General features: G+C 45.4%; 2 protein-coding genes across 7 annotated transcripts in view; both read right to left on the bottom strand.

The window, feature by feature from the left end:
• The window catches only part of GGACT (gamma-glutamylamine cyclotransferase), a 54,607-nt gene extending 54,180 nt beyond the window's left edge, over nucleotides 1–427 (bottom strand). For 3 of the 4 annotated variants that reach the window (XR_014469717.1, XR_014469716.1, XM_083168627.1), the window contains exon 1: nucleotides 316–427. The gene's annotated coding sequence lies outside the window, so the exon portion shown is untranslated. The remainder of the gene's footprint in view (nucleotides 1–315) is intronic. The other variant, XM_083168629.1, reaches the window with a different exon arrangement.
• Nucleotides 428–15,347: 14,920 nt separating this feature from the next.
• TMTC4 (transmembrane O-mannosyltransferase targeting cadherins 4) overlaps nucleotides 15,348–18,589 on the bottom strand; it is a 47,745-nt gene continuing 44,503 nt past the window's right edge. For 2 of the 3 annotated variants that reach the window (XM_083168625.1, XM_083168624.1), the window contains exon 19: nucleotides 15,348–17,263. In XM_083168625.1, coding sequence (XP_083024751.1) covers nucleotides 17,112–17,263 — 152 coding nt within the window. In that variant the 3' untranslated portion in view covers nucleotides 15,348–17,111. The remainder of the gene's footprint in view (nucleotides 17,264–18,589) is intronic. The other variant, XM_083168626.1, reaches the window with a different exon arrangement.

Genomic DNA, 18,589 nt, shown 5'->3' with positions numbered 1-18,589 from the left:
TGTCATTTATTTACTACGGTAATAAAAGGATGGTCAGGCCACGCTATTCAGAGATTCTAATCTCGCAGACCCCACTGCCACTTCACGCATTAAAAAGAACTAGAGATGTGCAGGCTCTGATTTACTCTGATTTCAGCACGTCTCTAAAAAGAACAGTGTAAAGTCTAATTCAATAGAGATCTGCAGCAGAACATTAAAATAAGCAGTACGCATATGCCAGATTAACGTTAAGGCCAGAACAATGACAGAATGTCAGTAATACAAGGCCACGTAATTACAGCAGAACACCTGAAACGTGCTAAGCTGGACACTTACCTGTCGTGGAGCACAGGTGACTCTGCCTACTGGGACTGCTAACTGCTCTGTGTGTAAACCTGTTTGTAGCTCCACCTACTCTTGTTAATGCACCTGGACAGCCGTGTCACACCCCCACATTGCACAACACGTCATCAGTCTTAACATAATTATCAGAACATAGCATTCCACTGACACGTTTGTAAAAATGTATAATTGAGTTTTTCAATGTGAAATAAACTCATCTATTTCCCAATACAGGCATGGTATTTACATTTGCTGTACAAAAGAGCAAAAATGCTATTAGAAATGCATGCCTCTGACACTAGGTGTCACCATTTGCAAATTTAAAGAGACACTAACACCTAAATTAGAAGTATTGAGTGTGTTCAGATGTGTTAAATTGTGTGGAGAGTCTTCCCTGGTCGTTAAAACTGCTAATTGATAATTCAAGTTTCAAGAGTATAAAAGGTGCCCATACACACTGCGATTATCGTAAGTACAAAACGCATCGCATGTGCGATAATCACACAGTGTACCTGCGGGGATGCGATGCGCGTCCCCACGGGTACAATATTGTAAAGCACATACCGTATCTGCAGGCAGTACTTTTTGTGCTTCATTGTATCGCATCAGTACAGGAGTACATGCGATGCGATGTCCATTACTACCTATTAACTTAAAAAAAAAAAAGTGGCTAAAATCGCATCTCATCCGCAAAGTACAGTACATCACATCGCATCCACTTCAAATGCGAAAATAGCATGGCAGCTTGAAGTACAAAACGCACAGCACACAAAAATCGGTGCGTGTATGAGCACCTTAAGTCATACTTGCCTACCACACCATCTCCATGAGGGAGAAAATGCTCTGCTGCTGGACTTCCCTGGTAATGTATGATTATCATCACCTGTGGAGAGCTAGTTAATGGATAGAAAAGGTGTTTCACCAGAGATGAGGGCAATCATACATTACCAGGGAAGTCCAGGAACAGAGCATTGTGTCCCTCCTGGAGACGGTCAGGTAGGCAAGTTTGGTATAAGGAAGGCAAGTATGGTATGCATAGTATGTAATTAATGTCATTGTCTTAAATGGCAAAATAAACTAATGTGTGCAGAATATTAAGTCACAGTATTTTGCTGCAGTGTTTCCACATAAGGCATGCGCAGGGAACATTTCTAGGTAAAAGTAAAGAAAAAAAGACATTAGGGGGGTCGATCCTATTAACCCCGAAGGGTGCAGCTGATTCACCGAATCACAACACCCGGCACACTTTACATCTGTCCGAATACACTGAAAAGTGCTCACACCTCCATAGGGGTTCGAGCACATTTCATTGAATTTGGCCCTGCAAATGGTGCGAGTTAGTGTTAATTTGGGGGCCGTTTTCAGCGTGAAATCGGCATCCGAACGGCAACTCTCACCCTTCGGGGTTAATAGGATCGACCCCATTAACAGAGAACAGTGGTTCCTAAATCCAGTCCACAAGGAACTACAACAGTCCAGGTTTTAGGGATATCCTTGCCTATGCCTAGATGGCATAATATAATGGAGTTATTTAAGCCTCCTGTACCTAAGCATAGAGATCCTTAAAGTCTAGACTGTTTGGGGTGCCTTCAAGACCACAATTGGGAACCACTGACTAATGCTGGCCACACATCAGACCAACTTTCCTCCAACCTCCCAACTAGTTGTTGGATGGAATACAAATATGGTAATGGATGGGAGCAAAGGACAATCAGAAATGTGCTCACAAACCCAGGGAAATGGACAAAAACATTCAGTAAAATTGTTTAAATCAAACAGGTTCAACTACAGTACCGCGTCCGAGCGACAGTTTTTGTCCTTTTCCAGATTTTGGGAGCAAATTTCTGAAGTAAATATTACATTTGCGCCCATCCAGTACCATCATTTTATTCCTTCCAAGCAACTAGTTGGATGGTTGGAGGAAAGTTGGTCTGATGTGTGGCCAGCAACAGAAACCTTTTCTGTTTTGAAGGCTGATCAGTTCTCCCTAGGAGGTATGTCACCTGCTCTTCTGCATTCTAATACGCCTTACCACTGACATGAAAATATATGGTCATTAGGTCGACATGGCTAAGGTCACAAATTGCTAGGTTGACAGTCAAAAGGTCAACATGAGTTTTTCACGTCTCTATGAGCTGACGTGCCGACAGGCGGTAATTCATGCCCTACCCCTGCCCTTCATGCCCTAGGGCAGGGGTGGCCAAAAGTTTGATCGCGATCTAACGGTATATATAATTCCTTTAATCACCCCAGCCTCGCCAGTCACCAGCTATCTCCCTGTCTCCCCAGCAAGTCACCCAATATATCCCTGTCACCAACTATCTCTCGTGGGAAATCTTGTTTAGCCATGCCCCTTCCTTGCAAGACCACAACCCTTTTTTGTGGCGCCTTCAGTGCTAGCTGTCCCTTTAAGTTTTTGGGGTGCCAAAATCTAGAATTGATTCAAACGTGATACAATGGAGAGTGATAAACAGTCAGCCAATCAGCTCCTACCTGTTATGTCACAGACTGTGTTTGAAAAATGTCAGACACCAATGTTCCTTAAGCAACCAAGAATACTCCTTTTACCAATGCATTTCAAGAATGGTCTTCCTCAGAGTGATATTCCAAGTGACTACAAGTTTACCTTACACTGTATACCGTGCCTTGTTTCTCTTCTGAAACCTTTAAGGAGCGGCTGATCATATCTGTTGCTGCAGTACTGTATATCCTACTTAAAAACATTGAAAATACATAAATCGATCAATGCAGACTATTATACATTTGTACATATAAAAAAAGGGTACTTGTGTATTTGCAGGGCGCCCAATTAACATACGTACGCAGGCGTAGTGAAATCGCATTGCATGGCATGTTTTCGTGCCGTGCGATCTTACAAGTTAATATGGTACTTGTATATTAGCACTATACATGAGCGGCGGGCACTTTTTCGGGTTTTGGATCTGGATCTCCCTTCGTGTTTTGGATCTGGATTGGTTTTGGTAAAACCACCCTTGCGGGTTTTGGATCTGGATTTTTTTTTTAAAAATGCTAAAAATTGCTAAAATAACAGAATTTGGGCCTGTTTTTGCCCCTAAAGTGTTATTAAGCTCAATAACATTAGTTTCCAGTCATTTCTAGTCAATTTTGATCACTTCACAGCTCACAGAATTGTTTTCATTTACTGTAGTTGGGCCAATTTCCCCTGTATGAGTTTCCTGCGCAGCCGCCGGTCTGTGCAGAGACTGACTTCTAACCTGCGGCAAGTGTTTATCTGTTCTGATCAGTTTAAAATCTAATAAGACCCCTATCTGTCGTGATCAGGTTGATGAACTCTGGAAACATTACCAGTTGCCTCCTTATCCATCACCTAATGGGTGGAGGGGAGGGGGGTAATTGGTGGCAGATAACCGAGTTCCTCCACGTCTCTAAGACCCCTGGTTTGGAGATCCCTATCTAGTCTACCCTTATAGACCCCTATCTAGGTTGTGAGGTCTATCATACTGCGACATCTGTCACCCGATTTACCGCTAAGGTTAATTCGTTTGATATGACTGGCTAGGCGTGTGTTCCCTTACCTCCCTCACCACTTCACAACTTCACGTGTGTCCCTCCCGAAGCCGCACACTCGGTCTAATTGGATGACCATCCCCAGCTGTTTGGACTTCCTCTCACCTCCATTCATCCATCATATCCCAAAAAAATATTAGATTAGCTGGGGCTCTCCCACCCACCCAGCCATCCATCCTGGACATCTCATCCAAAAAATAAGTACGATAGGAATGGATAAGACCATGGATGTCCATGAGGACATACTTGCTGGACACAGGATATATGCCGTCACACAATGGTTACATGTCATGCTGGACACAGGATATATGCCGTCACACAATGGTTACATGTCACACTGGACACAGGATATAGGTCGTCACACTGGACACAGGATATATGTCACACTGGACACTGGATATATGTCGTCACACTGGACACAGGATATATGTCGTCACACTGGACAATGGATATATGTCACGCTGGACACAGGATATATGCCGTCACACAATGGTTACATGTCACACTGGACACAGGATATATGTCGTCACACTGGACAATGGATATATGTCACGCTGGACACAGGATATATGCCGGCACACAATGGTTACATGTCACACTGGACACAGGATATATGTCGTCACACTGGAGACTGGATATATGTCGTCACACTGGACACAGGATATATGTCGTCACACTGGACAATGGATATATGTCACGCTGGACACAGGATATATGTCGTCACACTGGACAATGGATATATGTCGTCACACTGGACAATGGATATATGTCATGCTGGACACAGGATATATGCCGTCACACAATGGTTACATGTCACACTGGACACTGGATATATGTCGTCACACTGGACACAGGATATATGTCGTCACACTGGACACAGGATATATGCCGTCACACAATGGTTAGATGTCACACTGGACACTGGATATATGTAGTCACACTGGACACAGGATATATGTCGTCACACTGGACAATGGATATATGTCACGCTGGACACAGGATATATGTCGTCACACTGGACAATGGATATATGTCGTCACACTGGACAATGGATATATGTCATGCTGGACACAGGATATATGCCGTCACACAATGGTTACATGTCACACTGGACACTGGATATATGTCGTCACACTGGACACAGGATATATGTCGTCACACTGGACACAGGATATATGTTGTCACACTGGAGACTGGATATATGTCGTCACACTGGACACAGGATATATGTCATGCTGGACACAGGATATATGCCGTCACACAATGGTTAGATGTCACACTGGATATATGTAGTCACACTGGACACAGGATATATGTCGTCACACTGGACAATGGATATATGTCACGCTGGACACTGGATATATGCCGTCACACAATGGTTAGATGTCACACTGGACACTGGATATATGCCGTCACACTGGATATAGGATATATGTCGTCACACTGGACAATGGATATATCTGTCACACTGGACACTGGATATATGCCGTCACACTGGACACAGGATATATGTCGTCACACTGGACACAGGATATGTCATGACTCGTGACACTGGACAATGGATATAGGCCGTCACACTGGACACAGCCCCTTGTATTACTGCAGCCCCTGTACACAGTGTACTACTCAGCAGCACTGCAGCCCCTGCGTGTGAGCACTGCAGCACTGAGTTAGTTAAATCACACAACTCAGGGCTAAATAAATCACAACACAGGGCTTAGGGCTAAATAAATCACAACAGGGCACGGGCCACAGGACAGCCCCTGGACAGTGGACACTGCAGCCCCTGCGTGTGAGCACTGCAGCACCTAGTTAGTTAAATCACACTACAGGGCTCAGGCCTATAAACAGTCACTGACTCTCACTCAATACAAGTCTACAACACAGTGCACAGAGCACAGGGCAGTGAGGGCACAGGGCAGGTCACGGAGCACAGCACAGCATGGAGCACAGCACAGGGCACACGGAGCTTCTTAACCACCCTCTTCCCTCTCCAAGATTGGAGTGAAGATGGTGGGGCGCGCGTGCGTCTTTTATAAGATCCCGCTCCCGTGAGAAGCACAATGATGACGTTTTGCCTCGTTTTCGGTCCGGAATTGAGGCGGGAACTCCCGAGCCGCCTCGGATCCTGACCCAGATCCCGGGATTCTGATCTGACGGATCTCGGGGATCCGGACCCGCTCATCTCTAATTAGCACGGCACCCGTTATGCAGTTAGTGTAACGGCGCTGTCAGAATCAGCGTAGTGTTCGCGCGGGCTGTGTAGATAGCGTAGTCAGAGTAGCATAGTGTTCCTGCTCCCTGTCAGATTCAGTCAGAGGTGAAGGAGAAGTGACTGCATAATGGTTGCCGCAGACAGAGGAGGAGGCAGTGGTTTTCTTCCAGCAGCACCATTTGCAGCCAGTGACAAAAAATTGTGTTAATGGACACCCAATGCGCTTAAGTATGAAGGAGTGCAAGTGGAGCTGCTATGTTAAAACGTGTCGGAAGAAGGTGAGCCTCCGTGTGGCACATTGGTTCCCGATTACCTTTCCTGACGCTGATACTGTTAATTTATTCATGGGCACAGGAGCTCACAAGTATCAGTTTCTGTGAGCGACAACTTAAGTTAGCAAATAAAACAATGGTGCTCTATAATAATGATGTGGGAGGCCTGCACCGTGGACCTAATGTCACAGCGCCAACGCCGTATTGGTGGTCCAGGGAAAATCGTTGAAGTCGACGAGAGCCTCTTTGTACAGAGGAAAAGTCATGTGGGACGGATGCTGCCTCAACAGTGGATATTCGGAGGCATGAGGCATTTCACGAGACACCGGTGAGTGCTTTGTGACACCTGTACAAAGACGTGACGCCAGTACCCGGATGGCCGCCATTAATCAATTCATTGAACCGGGGACGACTATTTACTCCGATTGCTGGCGTGCCTATAACACAGAGCAGCTGGAGAAGGCAGGGTACCACCATGCTCGGGTGAACCACAGGTTTAATTTCGTCAATCCACAGACTGGTGTTCACACATAAAACATTGAGCGCCTTTTGGGATCCTGTAGATGGCGCAACAAGCGTCAAAGAGGCACCGCGCGCCAGAATCTCGACTCCTACCTACAGGAATTTATCTGGCGAAAGACTGTGGGCGCTGAAAATACTTTTGAGCGTATTCTTTATGCACTTTCTCTTCTGCCAAAGGCTGATGCAGAATCAGAAGAATGACTATTATTTTCTTTGTTCTTGATTAATTGTTATTATTGTAATTTGTTAATTTGATTATTTCTTCTTAATTATTAAATACAATCCAGTTAATACATGTCTTCATTACTGTCTCAGATGTATGATATGGCAGGTGTGAATATGTTCCTAAAACACCCCCACTATCCACGCCAGCCGTAAGTGTGGCGAATGCAGCAAGAACCGCGAGGGGACACGTTACGCACATGGGATTTTGCGTGTGATGCGATGCGATCGGATGTCAGGGTGCAGTGAATAAATTAACTTGTGAGATCACATCGCACGGCACGAAAACGTACCATGCGATGCAATTTCACAAATAGCTTAGTGGGCGCCCTGCAAATACACAAGTACCAAAAAAAGTAATTTCTTAATAATTTCATTTCAAATTAGGGTGTCATTTCTTCTTATTTGATGGGGATACACAAAAGGATATAGTGCGTGGTGTCCAGGGAAGAAAACAGCCCACTATATGGTATATGGCTGGTAGCTATGAGCCAGGGGCTTCTCTAAACTTGATGAAGCCTTTAATTAGATCATTTATTTTTGTGCAACTGTAAAAATATGCTGGCACTGCACCAGGCCCAAAGCGGTAGTGCATTCAATAAATACATAACATAATAAACTGCTTTCAGTGGTGTAACTATGAAAATTGCCCCCCCCCCCCCCCCCCCCAGTAAATATAACAAACCCCACCACCACCCCTCGCCGCCCATGCCCCCCTGCTGTGCTGCGGCCGGGACCCGCAGATTTTGTCTGCAGTCCCGGCTCCCCTCCTGCTGGTATGAAAATAAACCATCACAAAATGTCTGCCCCCATACAGCAGACAGTTTTAGAGAACTGTCTGCTGTATGGGGGCAGACATTTTATGATGGTCCATTTGCATTTTAGCACTGCAGAAGCAGGGCAGGAGGGGAGCAGGGACCGCTGCGCAGACAGGTAAATCTGCAGGTCCCGGCCGCAGCACAGCAGCATTACAATAGCCCCGCAGACCCCGGCGCCTGCACTTAAATAGGCCCCCCCCGTGCAACCACGGGGGTCTGCGGGCCTATTGTTGCGCCACTGACTGCTTTGTTCCAAAGGTAGCATATAAAATTCAGCCCAAAATAAAGCAAAGTGACTTTTATTTACTAAAACACTGCACAGTAAAAGAAGCCATCTTGGGAAGTCAAAATACTGACCAGGACCATCCTTTTTAGACACTACATAAAAAAACTATGTGTATCACAGGAACAAAAATAAACAAACATTGGTGGCCTATATATTACTGTCTTTTTTAACATTGTGTTCATATTAGAAATGAGTTTATACAAATGTGATGATGGTAATACCATTTTAGTATGCTTAACCTGGGAAACGGATTACAAAAAAGTAAAACCAAATGCATTTTCTAATTGCAATACACAGAGGATTCCTCATTCATCTAGCCTCAATGTTTCATGCAGCGCAAGATAGCTGGGGCGAGTGAGCCGCCATGTCCAACTCTACTAATGTTGAACATCTTTTGCATCTTCATTCCAATACAGAAAAGCTAGGAGGCATGAGAAGACTGTGCCCATTCATTGGATATTGCATATTGGACCTTATTTTAAATCAATCGGTCCCCCCACGCGTTAGCACGGGAGACCGATATTTTGCATCTGCGTTTGCCAAGCAGTGTGGCCCAGGGGGGGATGACGAGAACCCATGGGAATGCTTCGCATTTCATGGCCGTTCCCATGTTAAATCGCCTGGTGACGTGGGTGCAGGGGGTGGGCAGCTGACGTCAGTGAATGTCAGCTGCCTGCCTGCTTCCCGCATAGGGCGCTTGCCGATCAGAGACACCATAGAGGTTTCCCTGATCTGCGAGCGCTGGAGAAATCATTTGATGGTTGCCTGCCATCGAATGATTTCTCCCTGGCTGCAAATGGATGATTAAGCAAATCGCTCATTTGCAGCCATGCAGGGGATCGGCCTGTGCGAGAGGGAGGGTGTGGTTTTCTGCAGACGGCGTTTGGTCCACACGTAACACTGCGAAACGCACAATATTGCGTGTGAACCAGAATAAGGTCCATTGTGTGAGACTGAGGGGCATAATGTAAAAGAGTGCATGAATTAGGAAGTTGTGTGAGTTTTCACCTATTTTTAAAGCAGCAATCATTTACACTGAAAAACAAGGCCGTTTTTGCCCTGTAAATGATTGTGTGAATTCTGATGTATTTTTAAAGTGGCAAAGGCCTGCTCCTCTTGGTTCTCATGCTCTACAATACCATTTTCAGTCTGACAGTCGGTTTTTTTTACATGAAATTGCAACACAGGTTTATAGGTCATCTAAAAGGGTTCAGTTGACATAATCTGGGTTGCGGTGCAGTGTGAACTCGTAAACTACGTCAGCGCAACCCGGAATCCATTTGCTACATAGGAAGATATGGCGCTTGGAGAAAAGCTAAACTCCAGGCACTAGCTCGGGAGGTGTCTGCAGTGATGTCATGGACCCAGCAATAAGCAATGCACCACCCACCCGAGTCTGCATGTGGAGCAGAACAGAACACAGACCTTTTATGGGAAAATGCTGTGGATGCTACATTGTAGAAATTCATATGCATATTAAGAGACTCCTTTGCATAAAATACCCCTTTCACATCGCACCGAATTACCGGGTACAAGCCAATTTCTTGCCGGTTCGACCTGATAATTAGTGCGATATGAAAGGGGTTACCTACTAGTTACAGCTAACTGGTAGCAATGCGGCAATCTGAACTGGGTAAAAAGCAGGGTTCTTACCTGTCGAGCGACCAGTTTCCCATTCACACTATGGAGGAGGCAGCGCTTGGAGCAGCGCCAGCTCTGAGCGCTGCCTCCTCCCCCACCCCAGATGACGCGCCCCCACATGATGTCAGCAAACAGGCAATATTGCCGGTTCGCAAAGGCGATCTGAACAGACTGCACATGCAGGGTTGCACCGGGACTGAACCGTTTCAAAGTCCCAGTGTGACCCTGCATTTGCGATCTGAAAGCGGTACAAGCGTCATATCGGTACTGGTTTCCTAGCACGGCCACAATCGCGGGTAATTTTTAGTAGTCTGCGATGCGACCGACGCGATGCCCGCGATTTCCCATTGAAATGCATTGAAAAAAGTCAAAATCGCGTCGGTCGCATCGCAGGCGGCTAAAAAAGCATTAAATGGTCCAGACGCGATGCCCGCGATTTCCCATAGGGAACAATGTTAAATGCCTCAATTTACCCAAATCAACATAGGGAACAATGGTAAATGGGCCAGAAACCCCTAAAAACACCCCTGAACAATGAAATGGGCCCCCAAAATTAGTTAACGCCACCCCACGATCAACGTGAACCCGAAGCGTGGCGAGCGCAGCGGTACGCGTCCTACGACCTTTTCATACCCCCACTATACACGTCGGCGTGGAGTTGAGAATAGATTAGTGTGGCGAGCGCAGCGAGGGGACGCGAATACCTGTGAAGCCTGCAAAGGGACGCGTTTACCTGTGAAGGTATCCGCGTGCGCTCGCCACGCTTCGGGCTCGGTGGCTCGCCACACTAATCTATTCTCAACTCCATGCCGACGTGGATAGTGGGGGTATGAAAAGGTCGGAGGATGCGTACCGCCGCCGCTCGCCACGCTTCGGGTTCACATTCATCGTGGGGTGGCGTTAACTAATTTTGGGGGCCCATTTCACTGTTCAGGGGTGTTTTGGGGGGTTTCTGGCCCATTTAACATTGTTCCCTATGTTGAATTGGGTAAATTGAGGCATTTAACATTGTTCCCTATGGGAAATCGCGGGCATTGCGTCGGTCGCATCGCATACGATTTTTTAGCCCGCATGTGATGCGACCAACGCGATTTTTTTACCTGCGATGCCCAAGATCATGATCGGTGTGGCCGTGCTAGGAAACAAGTACCGTCATATCTAATTAATCAGCACAGTCTCACAATGTGTCCTAGTTGCACTGCATTCTGACCAAGATGCATTTTTGGCAAAGAAATAAAAATGCCTGATGCTTAAAGGTTCTCACACTACCTGATGTGCCAAGGGGGACTATTTGGTGTGACTGCAGCTAATTCCCCTTTCACACTCGCAATTTGATCCCGTTTGTTTTGCGCATCAACCCGGGATTTAGCTCAGTGTGAAAGGGTCTTGAAAGAATATCACGGGATGAGCATCCCGGGATTTCTACCCAGGTCCTGACCTGGGTAGATTCCGGAATCAACCCGGGATGCGGTCATTGTGAATGGTCCCGTACCCAGGATTGGGTACACAGGACTTTACAAAAGCTGCTGATTGCAGCTTTCTTGTGCTCACAAATGCTGATGTCATCTTTCAGAGCCCTGGAGTCCATTTCTAATGACATGCATATGTATTTGCAGGGATTTCCTGGGATCAGTGTGAATGGGGCTGTCCCGGGTCGATCCCAGGTCTTCGTGCAGTGTGAAAGGGTACATTTCCGGGAAGCACCCGGGAACACATTCTGCGAGTGTGACAGGGGTATCCGATGTATGAGGACATTTTTGTATGAGTAACAATAGATAAATAATATAACAAACACTGTAAACAATACAACAGCCATCATTAATGAAATGGCAGATCACAGGTTTGCACACAAACTATTTTACAACTCTACACACAGCTGCAGACTGTCTTGAACAAACTGGTTCATTGTCCAATTCAAAGTCAAATACTGTAGCCTGCAGGTAAAAATGCTGGTAAGACAGGGCCATATCTAATTACTTAGGGCCAGATGCACTAAGCTTCAAAAGTGATAAAATGGAGAGTGATAAACAGCCAGCCAATCATCTCCTACCTGCCATGTCACAGACTGTGTTTGAAAAATGTCAGACAGGAGGTGATTGGTTGGTTGTTTATCGCTCTCCATTTTATCACTTCTGAAGCTTAGTGCATCTGGCCCCTGAAGAGAAGCAGTTGGCTACTTTATAGTGTGTGAAAAGCAAACAATTTTACAAAATAGAGTGTGTACTTGGCGGTTGTGGCCTGGTACTGAGGTAAATAGAGTAGCTATAAAAAAACATTACACATTAGCAGTTTGGATTCATGTTGTATCTTCAGAATTTAACCCTTTGAGTGCCAAGGGAAATTGTCAAAATAGGTGTGAATATTGCCAGGCAAACATTGTTATTCATCATAATGACCTGTAATGTTTACCTTACAGCATATAGGAAATATAGGGTTTGATTTTTAGCCATGTGTGACTTTCTTAAAAAAAAAAAAAAAGTTTTCTGCAAATCACACATGCAGGGCCATCTTAAGAGCATTATGGGCCCCAGGGCAAAGCAGTGCTATACTATATATATCAAAGTGGGAATTTTGAAGTAGGGGTATGGAAAATTGACAGCAATTTAGTATTCAACCCGGGGTATATTATTGCACACTAAGTGCGAGTACACACCAAAAAAAAGGCTGAGACCACCCAGTCAGCCTGGGGTGGTGGGGCAGAAAGGGTGTTGTTGGAGATGGAGAGGGTGATAGAGAGGCAGTGGGTAACAGGGATAAGGTGATAGAAAGAGGAGTGGGTTATAGCAAGAGGGTACTCTAGTAAGGGACAGTGAATGGGAGATGGAGAAAAGCAGTGGCTTACAGGAAAAGGGTGATGGATAGACAGTGGTGACAAGGAAAGGGTGGCAGACAATTGGTGATAGAAGCAGTGGGTGATAGGCAGGGTGTGACAGGGAGTGAGTGGGTGACTGTCACTCACTTCATCACCCACTGCCTCTTGCAGTGAGTTGGTGACAGGAAGAGGCAGTGGATTACAAGAAGAGCGTACCAGAGAGAGAGGCAGTGGGTGACGGAAAGAAGCAGTGGGTGATAGGGTGTGGGTGATGGATAGCAGTGGGTGACCAAAAGATGGTGACAGGCAATGGGTAATAGGGAGTAACAGAGTGAGGCAGAAGCTACAAGGAGAGAGGGTACCAGAGAAAAGCAGTGGGGGACATGGAATGGGTGATGCAGAGAAGCCGTGGGTGACCAAAATATGGTGACAGGGACTCTATTGCTACTCTATTACACAGCACATACACAATCAACACTGCTCTATCATAGACACATCACAAGTCAAGGTGGGAGGCTGCAGTAAAGGCGGGTCAAAGCATGAGGTGAGCGCTACCAGCATACTTGCAACTGGGCTGCCATCTCTCTATTAGGAAGGAATTTGCCAGAAGGAGTGAACCAGAATAACTCCCATAGTCACACAGCCATAGGCTATAGCAAAAGTTGATCACAACTTCTCCAGTGCAGGCAACAGCACAGGGAAATGTGCCCAGTCTCAGTGTGACACCACCACCACCACCAGAGCCATGCAGACCCCGCTCAATACATACACAGGGGTGCAGAGGAGGTGCGTGCATTAAATTACTGACAAACTCCCCACCAGCAAACATTACTGACCCCCCCGGCAAACCTTACTGACAAACCCCCTTCCCCCCCCAGCAAACATTACTGACAAACCCCTCCCCCCAGCAAACATTACTGACAACCCCCCCAGCAAACACTGCTGACCCCTCTCCCCCCAGCAACCATTACCGACACCCCGCCTCTAGCACACATTACTGACACCCCCTCCATCTTCAGCAGGACTTACCTGAGCCCCTGCTGACCGAGTCTGTGCTCCTGTGGTGTGGCTGCTGCTGTCCGTCGTCTTCTCCTCTCTGCTGGGCTCCTCCAGTGCAGCGAGTGCACGACCTGTGACTTCCTGTTCAGATAGGAAGCCGGAGAGAGGATGGGGGTGGCATCCCACTGATGGGATGGGAGGAGGGGTGACCCAGGGAGACGCTGCCTGTCTATAATCTATGATGACAGGGCAGCACGGAGGAGAGGGAAGGGGAGGCTCCTAATACGGGAGACAGTGCTGCCAGCGCCGCTGTTACCTGTGACCGGCACAAGCTGCAGCAGCAACTGCGCACCCTACTATCTGCGCTCCACTGCAATGGCGCCTCTGGAAGGCTGTGGCATTGGGCCCCTAGGGTTATGGGGCCCTTGGGCAACTGCCCATAAAGCCCATGCGCTAAGATGGTCCTGCACACATGTATGAATGAGGCCCATCCTTTTGAAGTACTGCCATTTCTGTATAGATCTAAACATGGGTATGGTCTCAATATTACAGAAAAGAAATACTCACACAAGGTGGGTAAAGCAGCGCTTAAATCAATGAAAAATACCAATGGTGAAAAGGTATAACAATTTTACTGATTCTGTGGGGGGGGGGGGGGATAAACGTAAATTGGAATGAATGGCAATAATGGTAAATAATAAGAATAGGCCCTGCCTCAATGGACAGTCGGAGTAAGCTGTGTTGACACTGATATGAAGTAAACAGGTAAGTGCACTTTACCAATAATAAACGGTGGAGTATGAAGTATGCTGGGAGTCCTCACGATGTATGCGGCTGGAATGTTTGCCGCTGGAGGTGATGAGTATCGCTTGATGTAAACAGACCATAAGTTGGTGCGAGGCTGGTGAATGTCGACTCAGTGTACCAGAATTTGTCTGTAGCGACCCCAGATGAAAGATCCCAGTGAAAGAAGACTGATGTGGCACCTTTGATAAAGCTGCAGGACGCAGTGAAACGCGTTAGGTGATTGCCCCCCACCTCTGGACACAGCTGTGACACCTTGTTTCTTTTGGACACCATCTTTCCTCATATTTTCACTTGGACAATTTGCTCCTATTGGCGGACACCGTGCAAAATACCACTGGTCACCACCATCCATACCAGTGTGGGCTGCTACTAGGCACGGAAGCCACATCAGTCTTCTTTCACTGGGATCTTTCATCTGGGATCGCTACAGACAAATTCTGGTACACTGAGTCGACATTCACCAGCCTCGCACCAACTTATGGTCTGTTTACATCAAGCGATACTCATCACCTCCAGCGGCAAACATTCCAGCCGCATACATCGTGAGGACTCCCAGCATACTTTATACTCAAAGGATCCACCGTTTATTATTGGTAAAGTGCACTTACCTGTTTACTTCATATCAGTGTCAACACAGCTTACTCAGACTGTCCATTGAGGCGGGGCCTATTCTTATTATTTACCATTATTGCCATTCATTCCAATTTACGTTTATTCCCCCCCCACCTTCTTATGTCATTATAGTAATTCATTTATCGTCATTGTTTTATTACTGTATTTTTATTGTGATTGTGATTTTAACAGAATCAGTAAAATTGTTATACCTTTTCACCATTGGTATTTTTCATTGATTTAAGCGCTGCTTTACCCACCTTGTGTGAGTATTTCTTTTCTGTGGTTTTCTTCCAGTGGGGAGTGACTACCCCCACAGTCAAGCAGCTGCTTTCACTGGAGATCCAGCTAATTGCAAGGTGCCTGATTATTCCTAGTGAATACCTTTTTTTCCCCCCTGGTCTCAATATTAAACCGCCAAATTTTTTGTGTGAGATCTGCCTTGCCTCTGCCTCGTGCAGGAGGTTTTGTGTACCCACCACGAGTCATGGGTGATAGATATATTATCTATAGTGGATGCAACAGGCCCAGCCTCAATTTGTCTATGTCCACTTAAGTGCGTGTGTATGGATACCAGTACTGCCTTTTGTGCCTGAATGAAAGCAGTTTGGGCCTGAATGGCCCCATTCTTGGCCCGAATTGCCTGGATAATCTCAAAAAGGCGCAGATCTACTGTATATTTGAAGCCATTCTAAACAGTGTCCCTTCGGCTATACGGATGGCATTAGACACCTTATGGAGGTGGTGTGACAAAGTGGAGTTTTGTGTTAACCCGTTCATTGTTGAGTTTGAAAGGACATATATCCAATTTGTTTTTGTATGAATGCATCAAGTGATACGGCAATTTGCTGTGGAGTTGGGGCAGGTGTTGGTTTTGGGTCTTGATGCATTAGTCTTGGGGACTGAGGCATGTCTTCTCCTACATTATATGGTGTATGCTCCTCAGGCACCACGGGATCCACAGCTTTGAGCATGATCTCCTGCATGTTCTGAGCATCGCCCTCTTCAATTTGTCGCTGGAACAATACTTGGGATGGTCCTGTGTATTTATAAATAATGGTGAGTATTGTACGTTTTAAAGGTTTGTATTTGTGGGAGAATGGGGCAAATGTATATTGAACACCTTTTAATGGTGAGGTGGAAATAGTGATGCATAATGTAGGGGGACTTGTGTTAGCCATGCTGGTGTTGTAAATTGCAATCCAGTTGATCCAAAAATCTACATGTTTCCGGTTCTAAAGTATCTTGCTACTTCGCATGCAATTTCTGATTTTACCTTCAAATTCGCACCCTATAACATTTGCGAATTACCATTTAAAAATAAATCAAACACTAGCCACGTGCAATATAGTGCGAATTCAAGATGAATGGCAAATAAGCCACCTATTACATCTCGCCCATATAATCTTTTTTTACGCAACATTTTTTATTTAAATTTATAGAATGTGAGCGACGTTGGCATTTTTGTTCAGATATTTTGCACATCCCTCACAGAAGTTGGCACTCAAAGGGTTAAAACAAATTAAAGCCAATATTTGTTATCTCCAAAAGGTAACCTCACCCGAAAAAAGTTCCTGTAGATATTATTCTGAAAATGCCAGAGGCACATGCAGCATACATTAAAAAGGAAATAAATAATGTAACAGTCAATTTGTTCCATCCATTTCTCATCTCCCACAGTGTAGCAACTGTAGTATAAAGTCCTTATTGATGTCTATAAAAAAAAAAAAAAAAAAAAAGGGACTGTAGTAAACAGTTTTCCGGAGACAATAAAGCTGTGCTTTTTTTACTTAAACGGTTTGCACAAGAAGAAAATCATTGGTTTAATTAATTCTTCATCTTTACTTAGTGAGTAGTAAAAGAAAAAATCACGTGCTGCAGTGGTGGCCAAAAGACACGACCAGAGTATTTGTAGATAAACCAAAAGCATCATTTCCAGCGAGATAAGTGTGAATGACCCAGTGGTGTTTGTGAGAATGTCAGTAACGTTACACTGTGTGATCCTCACACTGTTCCTACATCAAAAGTGGGGCTGCTACATGTGGCCTCTCATTTGCTGTTGTTCTAGCTTGCGTTTCAAAAGACTGTAGTTCTCCCTCGTCCCAGGGGCAGAAGGATCAATCTTCATAGAAATTTCATAGTATTTTTTGGCTAGGTCTAGATGTCCCCAGCGATGATACAGCACAGCTGAAAAACAAAACATTTTAGCATATTTGATGGATTAAGAATAATTAAATATATATATATTTAAAAAGGTTACATAAAGATAAATCTGCTCTAATTCCTTGATAAAAGCTTGTAAATGGTTTGCCGTTGGTTATAAACTATGGGGTATATCTCTGTACTGCTAAAATAGCATATAAACCATACAACTGTTAAGTTGTTAAATATATTTTGCACAAGGTGTAGCTTTTAAATAGTGTAAAAAAAAATAACCAATACTGAGAGAGTTAAAAAGGGAGTGGGTATGGGCGAATAAGCGTCCTAGAATTAGTGTCAGTACCCTCACTAGACCAAGGATAGATGGGGGTTTGGCCCTGCCTCATTTCAGGTTGTACTATTATGCTAGCCAATTCTCACATCTCAGGCACTGGATATAGGACACTGACCAGACTTCGCTTCCGGTTACATTTATACATCAAGTTTGCCCCACTGTCTCACCCTCGCAACTGTTCTTGGGTGGTAGGATCCCTGGGGGTGCCCCTTCCTTAGTGGTTCAGGCCATTAGGATTTGGCAGGAGGCCCAGTCCTTGATGGGATACACGGCTATAGATCCTGAGGCTCCCCTCTGGAACTCCATTAAGCTACCAGAGCTCGCCTGTTTGTCGGGCAGGAGACTGTGGTCATCTGGGGGGGTGGTGACGATTGGGCAGCTATACGAGGCAAGTATACTAAAATCTTTTCAGCAGCTAAAGGAGGAATATGGGTTGTCTCAGGTTTATTTTTTCAGGTACCTGCAGCTGCGTCATGCTTTAAATACTCAGTGTAACAACAGTCCCCCAGTGCTGTTATCCTCTCCGGCAAAAATATTTCTGACCAATTTGGGGCAGGTTAAAACCATATCTTTAACTTACTCATTTATGCTATCTTTTCTACACAAGGATTCACTATTCACCCTAAAAGCCAAGTGGGAGGCAGATGTGGGTAGTTTGGAGGAGGCGCTGGCATCACCATGACATTCCAAGGTCTCCGCAAGATTCCAACAAGTCCAACTATTTATTCTACACAGAACATACTTAACACCGTGTACTCTGGTTAGATTTGGTGGACGAGCCTCATCGGACTGTCCAAAATGTCATTTCTCACAGGGGAACTTATGGCACCTCCTCTGGGACTGCCCCCTGGTTAGTTCTTTTTGGGGTGCTGTCAAATCAACGATTGTCTCCACTGGGATCTCTGAGCAGGCTTTGACGCCTAAACTGTGCATACTGGGTTAGCAAAGAAAATACCCCCCTGACTAATATAGAGGGTCAATATGTGATTAACTTATGCTCCCTAGCTAATGTCATAATA

This window comes from Crinia signifera, chromosome 2, assembly GCF_055691185.1.
Source record: "Crinia signifera chromosome 2, ASM5569118v1, whole genome shotgun sequence".
NCBI lineage: Eukaryota > Metazoa > Chordata > Amphibia > Anura > Myobatrachidae > Crinia > Crinia signifera.
This window is presented reverse-complemented; position numbering and strand designations above follow the sequence as displayed.